The sequence below is a fragment of the Drosophila kikkawai genome, chromosome 2L (assembly GCF_030179895.1).
Source record: "Drosophila kikkawai strain 14028-0561.14 chromosome 2L, DkikHiC1v2, whole genome shotgun sequence".
NCBI classification, from domain to species: Eukaryota; Metazoa; Arthropoda; class Insecta; order Diptera; family Drosophilidae; genus Drosophila; species Drosophila kikkawai.
Window position 1 is genome coordinate 7,700,972 of NC_091728.1, and position 17,350 is coordinate 7,718,321.

General features: G+C 40.2%; 1 protein-coding gene across 4 annotated transcripts in view; it reads right to left on the reverse strand.

Annotated features, from left to right (window-relative positions):
- The window catches only part of Pde1c (Phosphodiesterase 1c), a 109,354-nt gene extending 92,907 nt beyond the window's left edge, over positions 1–16,447 (reverse strand). For 3 of the 4 annotated variants that reach the window (XM_041775710.2, XM_041775708.2, XM_041775707.2), the window contains exon 1: positions 2,768–3,164. In XM_041775710.2, coding sequence (XP_041631644.1) covers positions 2,768–3,164 — 397 coding nt within the window. Of the gene's footprint in view, positions 1–2,767; positions 3,165–16,415 lie in introns of those variants that run through there. The other variant, XM_070289187.1, reaches the window with a different exon arrangement.
- Positions 16,448–17,350: the final 903 nt, after the last annotated feature.

Here is a 17,350-nt window from a genome sequence, read left to right on the forward strand (position 1 = left end):
GGCCGGCGTAAGCAACTAGAATTTCTTGTTGGCTGGGAAAATCTTCATTGTCATTATTTTTAATTTGCGCATCTATGACATCAGTCAGTGGCCGCCAAGAGGCAAGCTACAGGACACGGGCTTAGACCATCGGTAGGACCCCCCTGTGGGTGACGCGCTGGTCCTGCCCAGTTGGCTCTCGCTCCAGCGTTGACAAAGCAATTTCCGCCAACTGCAAATTACACAAGCAGACATCGACGACGATGTGAAATAGAACCAAGGACTAAGGACGACGTAAAGTGCATGTGGGAGCGGGGACGAGGAATCGGTTTCGGGGCACACAACTTGGGCTGTCTTTCCTGTCCCTGGCTGCAAGGGCTGCTGCTCACTTGTGTGGCAGCTTCCGTCGCTGCCACTTGTGCATACATAATCAACAATTAAAGATTAAAACGCCACAGACAAAGTTGCCCCAGCAGGCAAACTTATTAATAAAAGGATTCTGAGCAAGGAACTCTAAGTAATTTAAGTTCTTTGTTCCGAAAAAGTAACCAAAAATATGTTTTAAATTTAAGAATTAGATTCTAGCTAAAAATACCCTAAATTACGAGTAAAATATTACTTTAGTATTTGTTTAATTATTTTGTCTGCAGATTGTGCAATGAAAAACTTTCAGATCAAAGTATTTTAATATTCAATCCCCCACAAACTGGATTTCTTCAAGTGCAAATCCGACAAATACTTTGACACATTTCAACAACTTTCAAGGAGTGGGTGGAGGAGTCCCTACCCTGGAGAGGCACGCTCAGGCGGAACAAAGTCGGCCGGACTTGGGAATTCCTTCAATTTTCTTTAGTTCTTCTCCTGGTGCCACTTTTAATTGCATTACGCCCCTTTGGAATTGCAAAGGATGCACAGCCTAACTCCTCTCCCACTCTCGAGTTTTAATTGAAGGGACACAGCTGAAGCCGTCGTAATAAAATGATTTTCCCAGCAATTTCCTTTGAGAGGTGTCCCATTTCTCGCTGTTCATTAATATTACTGGCCTGTGGTGTCATTAAAATATGTAAAGATGAAAAGTATGTGAAGAATGCAGATGTGTAAATCGATGTGCCGGGGTCTTGCATCAATTAAAAAGCCCTTCGATTTAAATTTCGCTCAGCAATGGCAAAACCGTTACAATTCGATATCAAACGATTTGCATATAGCCGACAATTTCACGCAGATTTTTGGGACCCACGCACACGAACGTCGAGAGAAGAGAAATCCTCTTCAGTCAGCAAAATCTGTTTACGAATTCGCCTCCTGGGACTGGGCCGGATTCAAAGTTGCGTGCCGTATCAAAGTTATCTTTTTGGCATATCACTTGGCGGGGTTGTGTTTCCACCGAGGCGGGACAGGGGGAAGGTCGGAAAACTTCGGGGTGGACCAGTAAGACACACTTAACACCTCGGCACGTGAGTTTCCAATTTCGGCGACAATTGCTATGCCAACACACGTCTGCTCAGGTAAAGCCTTGAATTTAATTGAATAAGAAATGGCTACGGAAGCATGTCTCCAATCAATATTTGCCATCAAGCGTTGTTTCTGGAGTATAAGCGGAATCTTACTTAAGTCTAGGTCTATGAATACATTTTGGATACAGGATGTTGTGTGAAAGTAAATATACTTTCTTTGGGTATTTGTTGTATTTTCTATAAGTCTTTATAATGAGATGTTTCAACATGAAACTTATTTTACCTTGATAATAAATGACCATATTTAAAAAGAAAATAATATGTTCGAGATTTTAAACATTTACTTTAACTTTAGAAAACATATAGTAATAAACTTCCTAGGTATTTATGACTTGAAAAAGGTGTAACTGAATCAACTTTATCTAAGAAATAACTAAACTTCTTTAAAGTTTATTTTTAGCTTTGAAACTAAACTTTTCAAGACCCTTTTATATGTGCACACTCATTTCCGGAGATGTAAAATATTCACATATATTTATATCGCATCTTTTGAATATATTCGCGTACCTTCATCTTGGCCTTCCGCTCATTCCCAGGCACGTCATGCCAGCGGCCATAACCAGCTTATTAAATTGCAATCAATCTTTTCCCAGAACAGAAGACACGACAAGACGAAGCGGAGACGCGTCATCGTCAGTTCGCAGTGAATTACCAATTTTACTGTCACGGCTACGTCAAATCGATAGGGAAAGCGAAAACAGAATCGAAACGAGGGCGCAGGAAGAGCACCTGGCCAATGTCAATCGATAACCTTGCACACAAAATGTGGAATGTGCAGCGAGGGGTGGAAATTGCGGGGAGGCGAAAGAATGTAAAACAATGAAAGGAATGCCAAAATAACAAAATTTCCCATGCATGAGGTCTCCCTTCCACCCTGTACAGACACTTGTTGACCTCGTAATGGCTATTGTTATTCCCCTTCGATGCACACAGGTAACTGGAAATGCTTCCATTTAAAATACAACTTTGTTAGTTTTCTACAGGTCTGCGGGCAGAATGTCTCTTGATAAAACAGGGAATAGGAAAATAATGTTTTAAGCCAAAGTTATAGTATTCAGAAAGTTTTTACCTTTAAAAATAGTTTGTAAATTTACATTTCAAGTTGAATTTTCAGTGTGAGAATAGTTACGAGACTTTAAAGATAAAATGTTTACTATAATTACGAAATCCAGTAAATAACTCTTTAAGAAAATGTTATATTTATTGTTTTTGAAGAAACAAGTTGCATTATACTTCTCCACTTCGTCTGGATTTCCCATTCTTGGTTTACTTACCGATTGTATATGTGGCTCCATCCACCGTGAATGTGGCCGCTTTGCATTTGTTGAAAAACCGCGAGGCAAAATCCAAAGCTGAGTTTTTCAAGCTAGAGGATACCCGGCGAATGGGTGAGTCCGGGCAGGAAGTGGGCTGCGACACCTGGTGCTGCAACACCTGATGCTGATGCTGCTCGAGGGTCGTTACAGTGCTGGTTACCGTGTTAGCGGAGGTCAGTCGTGCCGTTAGCACCGCGGGCACCGGGCCACTAGCACCTGGACTATTGCCGGTACATACACCAGCTCCGGCACCCGGAATGGTGGCCTGACCTGGTACCAGACCTCGATTGGTCACAGGTGTGGCCGTCCCGGGAGCCAAGCGACGTGGCGCATTCGATGGATTTAAATTTGACATTTTGCACACTCGAGCGTTGCGTTGCGTTTCCGTTTCCGTTTACGTTTAGAATCGCGCTTCAATTTCTATTCTGTGGCAGTTCACTTGATCACACTCATGATGTTGGACACTGAACAAAGGCCAGGATATCAATTAGAGCTTAGGACACCTGTTGTACATCCGAAATTAATTGTTAGAGGAGGCGGGAACCTGACCAAGCCAATTTGTTGCAATTACGGTTAAGAGAATGAAATTCGAACATATTTTGCTTGCAGTAATTACACAAATAAACTCTTTGGAAATATTTTTATATATAATTTGATTCAAATTTCTTTGGAATATTAAAATATAATCAACACCATTTATTTAGACTCTATTTAAATGTTTAAAGGTAATTAAGCAAAGCTTGTTAATCCACTTTTATATAAACTGGAATAATTTTTAATTAATACCAATCTCTAACAAATGTATGTTGGGCATTTTAATTGCATTTACATTAAAATATTTAGCTAATTTTCTATTGTCACTGCAAGTAAATATCTATGGTATCCTCCCACGCATGCCAAATTTCAATTTGAAAAATTTAATTGGTCAATAAAAAATGTCCAAATATCTTATTACCAAAGTTAATTTAAATTCCGAAAATATAAGTACCCATATTTCCGGAACCGCAATTCAGCAATTTGTATATCTCTTTCTCTACATATCTGTGTGTGTCTGTGGGAATTTGTGTTTATGCAGCTGCGGGTGCTTTTGGGTCAACATCATCGTATCTGCAGCTATATCTGTTTTGTCGATCAATTTATCTGGCCAACCCCCCAATTTGCTATAATTTGCCCGTAGTTTCAATTTGCCAGTGCCCGAAATTTAAACAAAATTGCAATTACAACTGTTAGTGTGGGTTGGTGAAATCCGGAAAAACATGTGTCCACATGGGAGGGCCACCGAAAAAGCAAAGCCGTATGGCTGTGCGAGAATGATAATAATGATGGAGATGATGATTGCAGTCAATAAAAACGGAATTACCAGGGCTGAACCAACGTTTGGCCGGGCTGGCACAGGTTAAGTGAATGCGGAGAGGGGTTAACTGGTTGGAGTTTGGGGTTTGTACTTTGTCGGTACTTCAGCCAGTCGGTTGATGACTTTGCCTCTGTGTGTTTCTGTCTCTGGCATATTTCTGGCTCTCTAAAATGCGACGAATTAAAGTAAATTGCTTGGAAATAATAGCGTACACTGGAGCATCAACCATAGCAGAAGGTATACAACAGTACACGGTAGCAAAATATAAAGTCTATAATAAATGGAAATCATCCGCTGTTCAGTTTTAATGGAGGTATTTGTGAAAGCGGAAAGGGAAGCTAAATTAAATAATATTTAATGGGTTTTAAATAGTTTTGAAATATATATTTTAGAGCCTTTTTCATTAGAGAAAAGTTATGAAAAAATTAGAAGATATAAACTAATATTGGATGCATAATAATTTATTAATATTCACTGGGAAAATTGTATATATGGTATTTTAAGAAATATTTATCCTATTTTTTTTCACTGCACACACGCACACCCGGACAAGGCATAGCCGCCAGACAATGAGTGGCTTTCTGCGGCTAAATTGCCGCCGGTTCCTGCCCGCTGCCTATCAGCCAGCGCTTTGTGATAATGGCATTCAAATGTATACATTTGAGGTTTTTGTTTTTTTGTTGTTGTTTTTGCTTTTCCCGTTATGCCGTTTGGATGCTTATCGCACTGCGGAAAAGGCGCCAGGAATTGCCACATCCAAGTACCGCCGAAAGAAGAGTATAAACAAACAATGGCAATAATAATAAATTCTGCTTTGGTTGCTAGATGTGTCACAATCCGTGAAATGCGAATTGTTAGTGAGCTTAATTATCACCAATTATTTCTCTACTATTAAGCCGCCTTCAAAGGATTTTAATCCGCGGTGCTTCAGTGCTCCAACTTTCTGTGGTGAACAAATCATAATCCATTGAGGGGGAAAAAAAAACACTCGAACTTTCTGTCCAGCTGCTATGGCTTTGTCTATCCGCTTTTCATAGGATTACCTTTAATCCTGGATTAATTCTTAAACAAATTTGGACCTTAAACTACCTATTACTAGGAAAATAACTAACATTTATAATAAGCTTCTATAGACTTAAAGAAAGCATACTTTCCTGAGCTGTTGGACAATGATAAATAAATATATAGCTATTTTTCTTTCAGAGACTGGTATATTTCTCCCTATTTTGCTTAATTTTCCACATGTAAAAGATCTCTATCTCCATATAGTATTATAAAAAAATAGTTTCTTTGTTCCAAAATGTTTTTGCTGACTGTAACTGAAAGCTGTAGTATACCTTTATGCCCCACAAATGCTGGTTATAAAAATAAAAAAGGAAATATTACTGCCCTATATATACTCGCCGGGTTTTATTATCTGTTCCACTTTGACTGGCCTGTGTTTGTCTGTCTGTGTTTATGCCATGTCAACACCCCGAAAGATGGACGACTCAATGTCTCGATTTCGACGAAAGAAAAAAATAGGAAAATCTGGGACTCGGATTATGGATTTTTGTGGGCGTGTGTTTTATGCTTTATTGCATTATAACAAGTTTTAGTGGCGTGTTGTGTCTAGCTCTCGTTCTCTTTCTCCCTGGGTTTTTTGTTCGCTGGGCCATACTAATTAATACCTTTGGGCGTCCGTCATGAATAGGTGTGCGTGTGCGTGTGGGTGTGTGGTGTGTGGGTGTGTGCGGCCATGTTTGCAGATAAATTGCGATGCTCAGTGGCTTGGATAAGCAGACCGGCTTTAATTTGGTAAATTAATTCTGAAATATTTAGGTCGCAAATATCCAGCTCTACCCAACCCCCCGCGGACACACATTCCCCGCCGCCCGCGCTCGAGATTCGAACGCAACCCCTCTGACAAGGTCACGGCTCGAGGGAGCTCCTCGCAGATAAAAGACTGAGCTATGTATATATATATGTTTATATATATATATTGAACAAAGAGCGGCAGCGAGCTCAAACTAAAGCCGAGGAGAATGTTGAAAATTTAAGGATACCGGTTGGCAGGATGGATATTGGGATACTCGGGCGGGCTGCCTTTGATTTGCGCCGAGCATAATCAACTCAGTTGGAAACATTCTCGCGCTGAAAACTGAAAGCGAAACGCAACAACAAAAACAACAGGAACGAAAAAAAGAAACCCTCTTGCTAAGGAAACTGCCGGAAAAGTAGATATAGCCAGCAAGCAGGTCAGCCAGCAAAAAAAAAAATAAATAAATAAAAAATTACCAGGCAAATTGCCGAGGCCCGGTCCAGAAATATATATGTGCGGACATAAATAAAAATAAAGGGCCAACAAAAATATAAACTTTGGGTGAATTTTGCGGTTTAAGGACAACAATTGGCTGCTCACTTCCCGTTGGCCGTCGAGCACTGGACAACAAAAGCCGGGTGGCAGCCGCCACTTTTGAACTTCTAATGAAAATTAATCAGAAATGTTGTGCGGCGGCTTGTTGTCTTTCCCTAAATACGATCAAAGACCTATGCAAATTGGTTTAGTTTCCTGTGTTTTCTGTATTTTACTACCCTGGCCAGTCCCCCATGTTTCTGTGTTGTTTAGTGTAATTTCTGGAGTTTTTACCACCCGGAGAACACCTGAAAAGGGTTTCCTAACCCCAGTTAGATTGACTGAGCAAAAGGGTCGGGTCAAGCCAACGCCTAAAGGGTTTTTGGGGGAAGAGCCAAAGGGAAGGGGACTTTTGTTTCTGTTTCAGGCTGGTCTGGGTCATATCATTGCCGTCGAGTTAAGTGTTAATCCGCTTTTGTTATTGTTTGGCACACAGCAAGAGTCAGCCCGAAGGATGGCGCAGGATCAGGTGTCTTCTTTGCTTTCCGAGGTGTTACCGTGTTGCTTATATTTCTTTTATTTCAGGGTTTGAGTCTCAGTCTGAGTCCGGGTTACATAATTGTTAATTTAAAATGTGTTTAATGCAAATTTAGTTGTCCCAATGTCCTGGCCCCGAGCTGCTAATTGCCGGGCCCTGGCCCTCGACCATTCGCACATTAAGCTATTAATTTATCGAGGGGTTTGAGCAGGACAGAGCCAAACAAATTGCTGAGCAAATATTTGCTGCAAGCCAGCGATTTGTTGTGGCTTCTATTCCTGCCACCACCCATTGACAGGGCAACAGGTTTTGAACTGAAGGCCAAAAGCAACAAGTTTACTTGGTCAACCGATACCCCAGCCCCACGCTTCTGCTTGAACGTGTTTTTATTTTTCTTTTTAGCATTTTCCTGAGTAATTAAAATTGCCACTTGAAACACTGCCTTTTTTTCTTGCTTTTTTTTGTAGCCGGAACTTCACTTGATGGGGCGCCCGAACTACGCATACACACTGGCCCCGAGGACGAGAACTACGAGAGCAAGACTCCAACTCGGAAAGGGATGCGAGGCGCGAATCGGAAGCACTTCCTGTTGCTCTGGGCTGGACGCATTACCTTCCGGCAAACGTGTTGCCAATCAACTGACGAGCTGCAAATCATGTCCTGGCCTTCAGCTGGCTGCCCCACTCGGAGGCAAAGAGTGTGTATCAAGAGCGGAAGCTCTCCGGCAAGAGCGGCAATCAGCGCTGATGAGAGCTTTGAGTTGGCACTAAAGAGAGGAAATGCAGGAAGGAAGAGAGTCCTGGCAAGAAAACCAACTGGCTAACAGTTAATATGGCAAATACGAAGATAGTTCCCTGAAGAAAACTATATATACTTACTTATATTAACTATATATATTTAAAACTTAATTATATAACATTACTTTAAGGGTTTTATAAAGGCTCTTGTGGTGAAGGTAGTAAAATATAATAAATACTTTAGTTTTATAGAATTAAAAAAAAAAACAAATTACAAAGTTACGCCTTGGTAAATCAAATATTTAGGCATCAGAATGTCCCAATAAATATTTACTCTTAGAGTTTTGGAAACCTAAAATAAATGTATAACTCTTTTGAAAAGATTATGAAATATATAAATTCCTTTTTCCTAATGATTACATCATTCAATGAATAATTGATTTATAATAATGTTTTTCTTTACATTATAAAGCTATTAAGAAAAGTTTTAATATTTATACATCATTTTTTATATTTAATAATATTAAATGTAGGTAAAACCACCTTTCAAGTTCAATTTTATTTGTGGTAACACCTGTCTTCGCCCTTGAATTTATATAATCCAACACAGTCGATTAACTCGGTTAAAACAGTCTCTTTTCACACATTTCTTATCAGCCAAAATAGCCTTGATTGTATGTTTTCCTATTGATTAACTCTTGTCTGCCTGTTTTTGGTTTATCAGCGCCAACAGCTGATGGCAGGACTCTGGCACTTTCTCTCGCTGTCTCTTAACTCCCAAAGCTTTTCACCACCAAAAGCTTAACAATTTTTCCTGCTACTGCCACCGGATGGCGCCCCAAAGAAAAATGGAATTCAGGTTCATCATGGCAATATTTGGCGGGTAAAAATCTGACGGCATCGTTTTGGTTAGTCCTGTGACAGCAAGGATATATTGACAAATGCCTCGTGTAAGGGCAGACGACGAACGAGTCGTGTGTAATTTATAACGCCAATGCAGACACGACAAACGAGCGAGGACAGCCTGGGAAAGCCATATACCAAAGGGAGCTGAAAAACTTAAGGAGTCGTCCTTGTCTCCCCCAACATTCTGCAGGTGTTTAGTTATTTATGCCTTGTCACACGAAGTCTGCAATCCGCATGTAAAAGACAAAACAAATGCTCCGCGCTGAGTGCGCGCAGACATCCTTGGAATGAGCGTTGTCTCCCCCAGCTTAGCCATAAAGGATTTGACCCAATCCTCGCCATCGTCCTGTCGCATTTGCCGCCTTTAAACCGCCCCAACGCCTGCCGAAAATGCTCAAATAAAAACATTTATTGGGGCGGTCGCATAAAGGAGATTTGAGCAGCTGCCGCCACGACCGAAGCGAAAATGGCTGTACATTTATATGCAGATGGTTATATTTTCGGTGAAATAATGAGTCTGCCAAGATATGCATAACTCTAATTGAAAAAGTTATCAAGGAGTATATTTTGAGGAGGATAATTAAGTGTGTGGCTTTGAATATTTCTATTAAATGCATATTCATTGGCAATTGGAGAAATATTAGCATCCCACAATTAAAACAATTAAACTATAATTGCTGTTTTAGTATACTATAAATTAATGATGATGCGAGGAATCTTTTGGAAATGTCTATTTCATGATAGAATAAACGTTTGAGAAAGCTATCAAGTGAAGTCAGTGCTATCTTAGATAATGTTTTTAGAAGCAAGTATTTAAGGTTTTTTACTAAACTATTTGCAGGCTACGATACTGTTTTATTAAGTGTAGAATTCTTCGTTTAAATATATATTATTTAAGCTTTATGAATAATCTATCATATAAAGCAATGAACCTTCAAGTACTTTGCCAATTGCCAATTTAATATATGGTTGTCTGGTTCTCTCAACAATATTCTCTCGTCTCAAGAATTCATTTAAATTGCAAATTTCACGGCAAATTAAACAATAGTTGAAATTTGCCTCCCCTCTTCTGTTAAATATTGTGGTTGACTCCGGCCATATATCTAGCAGGATATCAAGTCCCGCATGTTGGCCACAAGTCAAGTCAAGTCCTCCTCCTCGGTCTCAAGCTGCGCCGTCTGCCTCGCCCTGGCGTGGTTCTGCTTGGGTATGCCACTAGACTATCATGACATTTGAATAATGTGAGCACATTTGGCATTATATTTTATCATCAGGCATTTGCTGATGTGCTGCTTACAACAGCAGCAGCAGCACAGAGCTAGGACATCGTCTCCTGATGAAATTAAACTGCTCTTGGTCCTCTCGACTTGACTTGCTGCTCGGCTTTTATTTGCCTTTACTATTATACGCTCATTCATTTGTCTCATCATTTCGCTCACGCCCACGGGGCGGATGCGGAATGGGGGCCGAGGAGTTCCGGCCATTTTCATTTCTTTTCTTATTTTTTTTTGGTTCGGTTCTCCTTAGCTTCCCATTCGAGGGGCGTGGTCTAATTACAGCTTTGGAGAACTTTTTCATTGTTGCCGCCGTAAAAGTGAAGCTTGCAACAATTCTTTTTTAGGGGCTCGCCATAATTTTCGGTAAACTTTCCAATTAGAAGGTTAAGTATACGCAGCGTAGGCCAGTCTCAAGTCTTTACCGGGAAGCTAGGCATCAAGTTTTTCAGCTGCTTGTTATTATTACCGCCTCTCCGCCTTTACCAGCTTTTTTTTTTGCTTTTTCAACCACTTTTCCGCGAGCTTCTTCTCATAACAATGCATTGAAATTTTGATTGCAACCATTAAAATGCAAGCGCAACTCGTCGGTTCCGCCCAGCACCGCCCACATGGCAGCGCATAATGAGGATTTCACGCAGGTCCTGCTCAGCGCAAGGTCAGCCAAGGACGACGGGACAATTGTTGTTATTACTTTTGTTGTTGTTACTGCCCTTAGTTACTGCCGCTGCTGGTGCTGCTCGTCGTGTTTTTATAATTTGCCACAATGGGGACGAGGGCAAGAGCAGCATTCCCAACAGCGACAGCCGCAGCAATTAGAGCTCTGAAAAAGCGAAAACAAAACAATCCGAAAAGCGTGGAAAAAAACTGACAACAAAATGAAAAATGAAAAACACGAAAAATGTGCAAGACAAATTGCCAAGCCAGAGCTTGAGGCAGCCAAAAATAATGCGAGCAGACAACATGCAACATAGGAACATATTGCACCAAGGCATGAAATATGGAGAACAACATGGTGAATAATAGTTTAGTTTAACAGCATCTTTAATTTATTAAGCCATAAGTATATAGCTCACTAAAATGAGCTTAAAAATTAAAAGTATATGAAATAAACTCTTAATTGTACTCTGTATAAAAGGAACATTGAAAGGCTCATTTATAACTTTAGTCTTTAATATACAAATCCGTCTTAAACCACTGACATAGCAAAGTGAATACATTACTAAATTATATTTATTTAATTACTTGCTAAATCGTTGTATTTCCAAGTAACACTTACCATCCTGTCCTATAATTATTCCTTTGAGAAAATGTTCTTCTCCTTAACTGCTTCTAAAGTTTCATCAAAAGCAAGCCAGAAAAGTTATTCACTTCAACCTGTCCCAGATTATTTTTTCTTTCCATCATTTTTTCCTTGGCTTGAAGGTACATCAAAATAGTTTCCCCGAAATAGAAGAGCGAAAAAAAAGGTGGACCGCAACAGGCACTTGTAATGTGCATTTGAGGCGAGGCAAACGAAATAAATCAATAAAACTAAAGCATGGTCAGGCATAAAATGTTGTCGAGGCTGCTGCGGCTGCCATGAAAAACTTGGAGACTTGGATTCTCCGGTCTCGTTTCTCGAGTGTCCACTTATATCAACCTCGAGGCCCGGTCGAGTGCGCCCTGAAAATTCACTCGGGGGATTTCGATGTAATACAATGCAATCCAAATATTGATTCGCCGTAATTGTTGGCATTATTGTTATGCGAGCTAATTAATGCGACAAACGACAAGTAACAAGTCCCCCAACCGGATGTGTTATGTATTCCCATAACTTCTCCTGTTCACGTTTCGAAATCCTAGCCATGGCGGAACAAAATTAATACAACATTTATGGAGTCACTTATTGTGCGCTCATTATGTAAAGGGCGACGCTCCGAGAAGGACGAAGGGGTGTCAGGTCAGCATTAGCCAGCAAATGACCCGCACAGCTGGCGCCGTTCCAGGGAAGTCATCCCTTCTACCACCTCCCACTTTCCGCCCACCCAACAACCCTGTGACCCAAGGACACACGGGCTGACTGCACTCCGCTTGGCCCACATTCGTCGCCCTTTTGGGTTATTGGACGCACAAATTAGCGGAAATTATGCAACGATAATGTTGTACAACCAATTGCTTTTATAGATTCCTTGCGTGCACGCTCCTGCGGCTGATGGCCTTTTATTATTCCTGTTTTTCCATTTACTGCAAAACCGCAAATTGCTGAGCATTTCCAGGAACCAACAGCAACCAGGAACCAGAAGCCAGTCGAGGGCGGGGTTGACTTTTATTTGAAAATTTCCATGATAACTAATTTACATGCATAAGAGGATTTATCGTTCGTAAAGGGGATAACAAGGCTTAAATGCCATACAGGATTCATGGGGGTTAGCAGTGCAAATGCTGCAATTTCTATTATTAAAATTTGCTGAAACTAAAACTAGGGGAGCTATAATGCTCATTAGTAGATGAAAGGGCTTAGTGTTTGGTGCGTTGAGTTCTCGTTAAATCAAAAGTAATTAGACATTAACTGGAAATAAATCTGATGAAGCCTTAAATTTAATTTTATCTGTATTTATATATTTAACTTTTCATATTTAATATAACGAATTTCCCCTAAACTTGTATTATCTTTAATTATAATAAATATTAAATAAGGAACAGTTGAAAGCGCACAATTACACAGTTGTTAATTGCGTTGCTTATTAACAGATAATTAAAATTTGTGCCAGTCAATGCCTGAATATTTCGTCCTGGAAAATTTTTCAATATTCATGGACGCGCGCATCGCTTTAATGGCTGTCAGCCGGACAGCAGGCTGTAGGGAGGGGTCTCAATATGATAATGCCTTAATTATGCAACAAGGATTCCCTTTTTCCGTGCCACGAACATCACATAAAATACCATAAAAGCCCGGGCAAATGCCATTGACAGCACTTTTCATGCGGCCACGAGCCGGGAGGACCCCAGGACCGGAGGAGCGTGAACATGCTCACACGTATTGCCCGGGAATGCCCAAATATATTTCATATTTATAACATAATTCGATATAATGCCCTTAGCGGCGGCACATCATCTCCACCTCTTGCTAGTCCTGTGCCATAAAAACCAGGCAAGCCATACAATTTTGCGGCCACATTGCGTATACGCCACCACTGACCACAGGCGCTACCAAAGAGAGGCCAAGAGGGAGGAAAGCGACGGGAGAAACCTGGTCAAATAGCACACAAAAGGCCAACAGCAAAACGCACTTTGCCTACTGAGGCATTAACATCTGTTGTCCGCTGTCCGTTGTGCGTTATCTGCTCCCATATTCCCACAGTCAAGTCCTGATAGTTGACCCAACAAACGAGCATAGTTTCTATTTATGGAGTTGGCCAAGGTCTCCATAAACAATCGGCATGGCTAATGGATTTCGGATTTGGCAAATACGCTCAGGCAGCCAGAACTTCCACAGATTTTCCCATCGATATTCCTCAGTAATTTCCCACTGACCCCTTTCGGACAAATAGGTTTGTTTGCGAAAGCCTTAGGGTACAAGTCAGTTTGCAATTTATGCAATTAAAATATATTTGTCGAAGCTAAGGGCGGGCCATGGCCATTGTTGTGGGCCTAATTGAACAATGGGACTTATGCTTATGATATCTGGTGTATCAGGGTCTTTATAAATTAAATAAACTTATAATTGGGAAATTATTAAGCTAGGGTCTAGGGTCTTTAATAAATTGAATTTCACAGATTAATTCGAAAATTACTCATTCCATTAGAAAATTTGTTTTAAATATGCTTTGACATATAAACCCTTGTTAATTCTTTAAGTAATTCAAGTTATATGACATTAATATTAAGTAATTTTAGAATTATTCAAGTAATTTAAGAAGTAGAACGTAGCACACTAATATATAGACAATTCTCCTTTAAAAATCTAAATAATTTGAATATTAAATGTCACTCAAATTCCAACAATAAGAATAATAAAACAGCCTAACCAATTCAATTTTAAAAATAATTTAACGAGCCACAAGATGAAAGTGCATTGCCAAATGAAAAGCCAGTTTTTCCAACTCTGTGATAAAATGTCAGCGCAATCCCATAAAGCAGCAGGACTCTCAGCCTGAGAGGTTTAAAACTGGATATTTAAATGAAGTTAGCGCCACCCCGTGCTGAGTGAATGATGATACTTCCCATTCATCAATTCAATTTGTGCGCATTTCCATTGCTAATGCAGGCGGGAAAGTGCAGGGGATTTTCTCACGGGTCAGGAGAAAGAAAATACACAACGGCACACTTAGTCGCCTTGGATTTCCAGCTGAGGCACAATGTGCATAATTTAGGACAGTTAGGAGTTCTTGGTCGCCTCATTTTATTAACTGCTCGCTGCTTGGCTCCTTTGGCAGCTCTCACAAGAGCTGCAATCCGGCTAGAGAACTTGAAACGGAGCCATGATCCTTGGCACTGGCACTCCAGCTGCCGGAGGCATGCCATGTTTATACAGGGCTCTCTTGGCCCCTTAAATATGCTAATAATTTTCCACGCTCCTTTATTAAATTTCTATGGCAACCGAGTAAAATGAAATGCGCCCCAAAATGACATAACTTATTTAGCTTTTGCGATTCGCTGTTGCCGCGCAAAATTAACACCAGCCAGAGGCAGGAAGAAGGGGAATCCCGGATACCCAAGGAAAACCAAAAGTCGACTTCGCTTCTTGTTTTTCCACGACTGTCGGTTTCATTTTATGGCCACGCCCAGCAAAGTGGCTTTAGCCTTCCATCCTGCCAGGCATTTTTATATGCCAGCTTTAAACAGAGAATTGTGTCGTTAAACCGTCAGGCACTGAAGTTTAATGCAGAAATAATTATTTCATTTAATGCTTCAGCTTTAATCATTTGCCAGAGAGGAGAAACCGAGCTGATGGCGCAATCTGTAGTTTAATGTGCCGGAGAAATGGATGCCTCTTCCCCATAGCTCTTACTTTATAATAGCCCTCAGCTATTAGCCTTGGGAGTGATATTTGCAATTAAAGAAAGCTAACTAAAACTTGGTTTAGTTTGTTTTTATATACTCAACTTTAATTTTAAATACTCTTTGGTTTTTGTATATATTTAAGAGCTAAGTTTTGGCATATATTAAGCCTTAATTTAATTTCTTATAAGGTTTATAATAGAGAAAAAATATATATGAAAATATTATTTATTTAATACACAATGCAAAATCAAGTTTTTAAATTATTTTACAATTTCTGTAAATCCCCGTAAATTATATATTCAGATAAGTTTCATTAAGCAATTCCTTCCAATAAATACAATAATAATTTTTAATTAAATCCAATCGGTGTAAGCGATACCAATTAAAAACAAACAACAATGAATTGATATTTTTAACTTTCTCTGCCGGTTGTGTAATTGTAATTAATAAAATGAAATTTCCAGGAAATTCACACACAAATATGTGCCGATAAAGCTGTCAATTGTGACAGCCAATAATAGTGCCAAAAGGCTGCCAACTGCCACAACAAAAACCATTAAAACCTTCTCCTGTTTGGCTTTAAGGGAAATGATTGTGCAAATAACGAATTGGCAGTCATTGTTGCACTTTTGTTTGACCCGTCACACAAGTCTTTGTTAATTATGATTTCCGAGTCAATTTGCCGATGCGTGTGTTTGCCGAAACGGAAATCGCTTTTGGGCGGTGGGTAAATCTCATCACCTGCCGAGGCCCATAAATCATAATTGACTGCTCCCAGGTGGGGTCTTGGTAAATATTGATACAATGGGGAACAATTAATCACATGCGTGGCAATGTTAATTTACGAAATTCTTTTTTAATTATCAATGGCAAACACGAAGCAAAAGTGCACACAAGATATGCGGTCAGGAGCTTATATGCTTGCCTACATAACTGTCAACATTATAAGGACATAAGCGTGTAGGAGTTTCCATACCAATTTGCCATCGATTTTCTGTGCATACATTTCTATTTATAAGTTTGTATTACAAAACTCCCATGAACCTCAAACTATTAATAATTTTATGTGTAAAAATAGAGACTCGACGGGCTCAAGTTAAGGTTATTGAATGCAGGACTTAAGTTGAAAGCTAGTTAGTGGCTTTAAAGTAAAACTTTTGTTTGTATAAAATGTAAGAGATTTTCTTTCAGCCATTCAAAGGTCATATAGAGCTTAATTTAAACTTACAGCTTCGGAGAATAACATACATAAACCCCGATCTCATAGCCATATGCCAAATGCAGATTGACGTTGAAAAGTGATGTCAGTTTATATACATATTTATGTACGCCTTTGTCGGATTCGGCCAAAAACTGAAACATTCGTCAGGCGGGTTAAATATGCAAATGGTTTGTCTGCCTTGGTCTGCTGGCTTGTTGACCCCCCAGAAAGAAATTCCTTTCGATCACAATAGACATCAGATGGTCGGGACTTACCTTTTTGTTTTCTCTTAGCCTTTGTCCGTCGCCTGCAAGAAAAATAAGAAAAATAAGAACTCGATTAGGGGAGTAAAGCTGAGATTTAAACGCTGCATAAACAGGATTCGCATCGATGACACACGACACACATGAATATCAAATTATGGAGAACTAAAAGCTTAGACCAAACGCAAACAGAAACTGAGATTCCGATGGAGATGGAGATTGAGTGTCTGGAAGTGGGAACTGCTCAAGTGATGAGCCTGTTTATATTTACGACACTCCCAACTGGCCCACCAGCATTTAAGCCGATTTCTTGGCTACTGGGCAGGTCCTAGTCCTCATCCTGGCCAAGCCCACTTGAAGTGCTTTCGGAACGTTCTACCACACACTTGACTTGCATATTTTGCCATAACATTTGCAGCTTATAAATATTATGTTACGGCTCAATAAGCTTATGGCCAAAGGACCTTAACTTGGCCCTGATTGTCACCCATTAGTCATTAGCATTCTCCCCGTGATATATATATATATATATATATATATATATAGATGAAGTGCGACTCGAGTGGCTACGGATGGATTGATGCTGGCCAGCCAGAGTCGGATTTATGACAGCCCATCCTTGCCACATATGTGGTCTTTGCATCTGTCTGCCAGGTCGTGTCCCTAATGGCTCTTGGCCAAACTCTGACAAAGATATCTTTGCGAACAAGCTGAGCTGGCTAATGAGAGGAGGAGCGGGCGGACAGATGGAAGCCCCGCTGAGGTCAGGCCAAAAGTTGTTGCTGGCCAGCGTGGTAATGACACTCATTAACGCACTCCCAAGCAGCTCTCGGGCACTGGGGGAGTCCCGACCCTGGCTCCTCCTCTCCTTCACTTGGTAATCGCCTTGGCTTTTGCAGCGTTTGCATAATGCCAGCGACCCAGACCTATCTATTTGTGTGTGAATT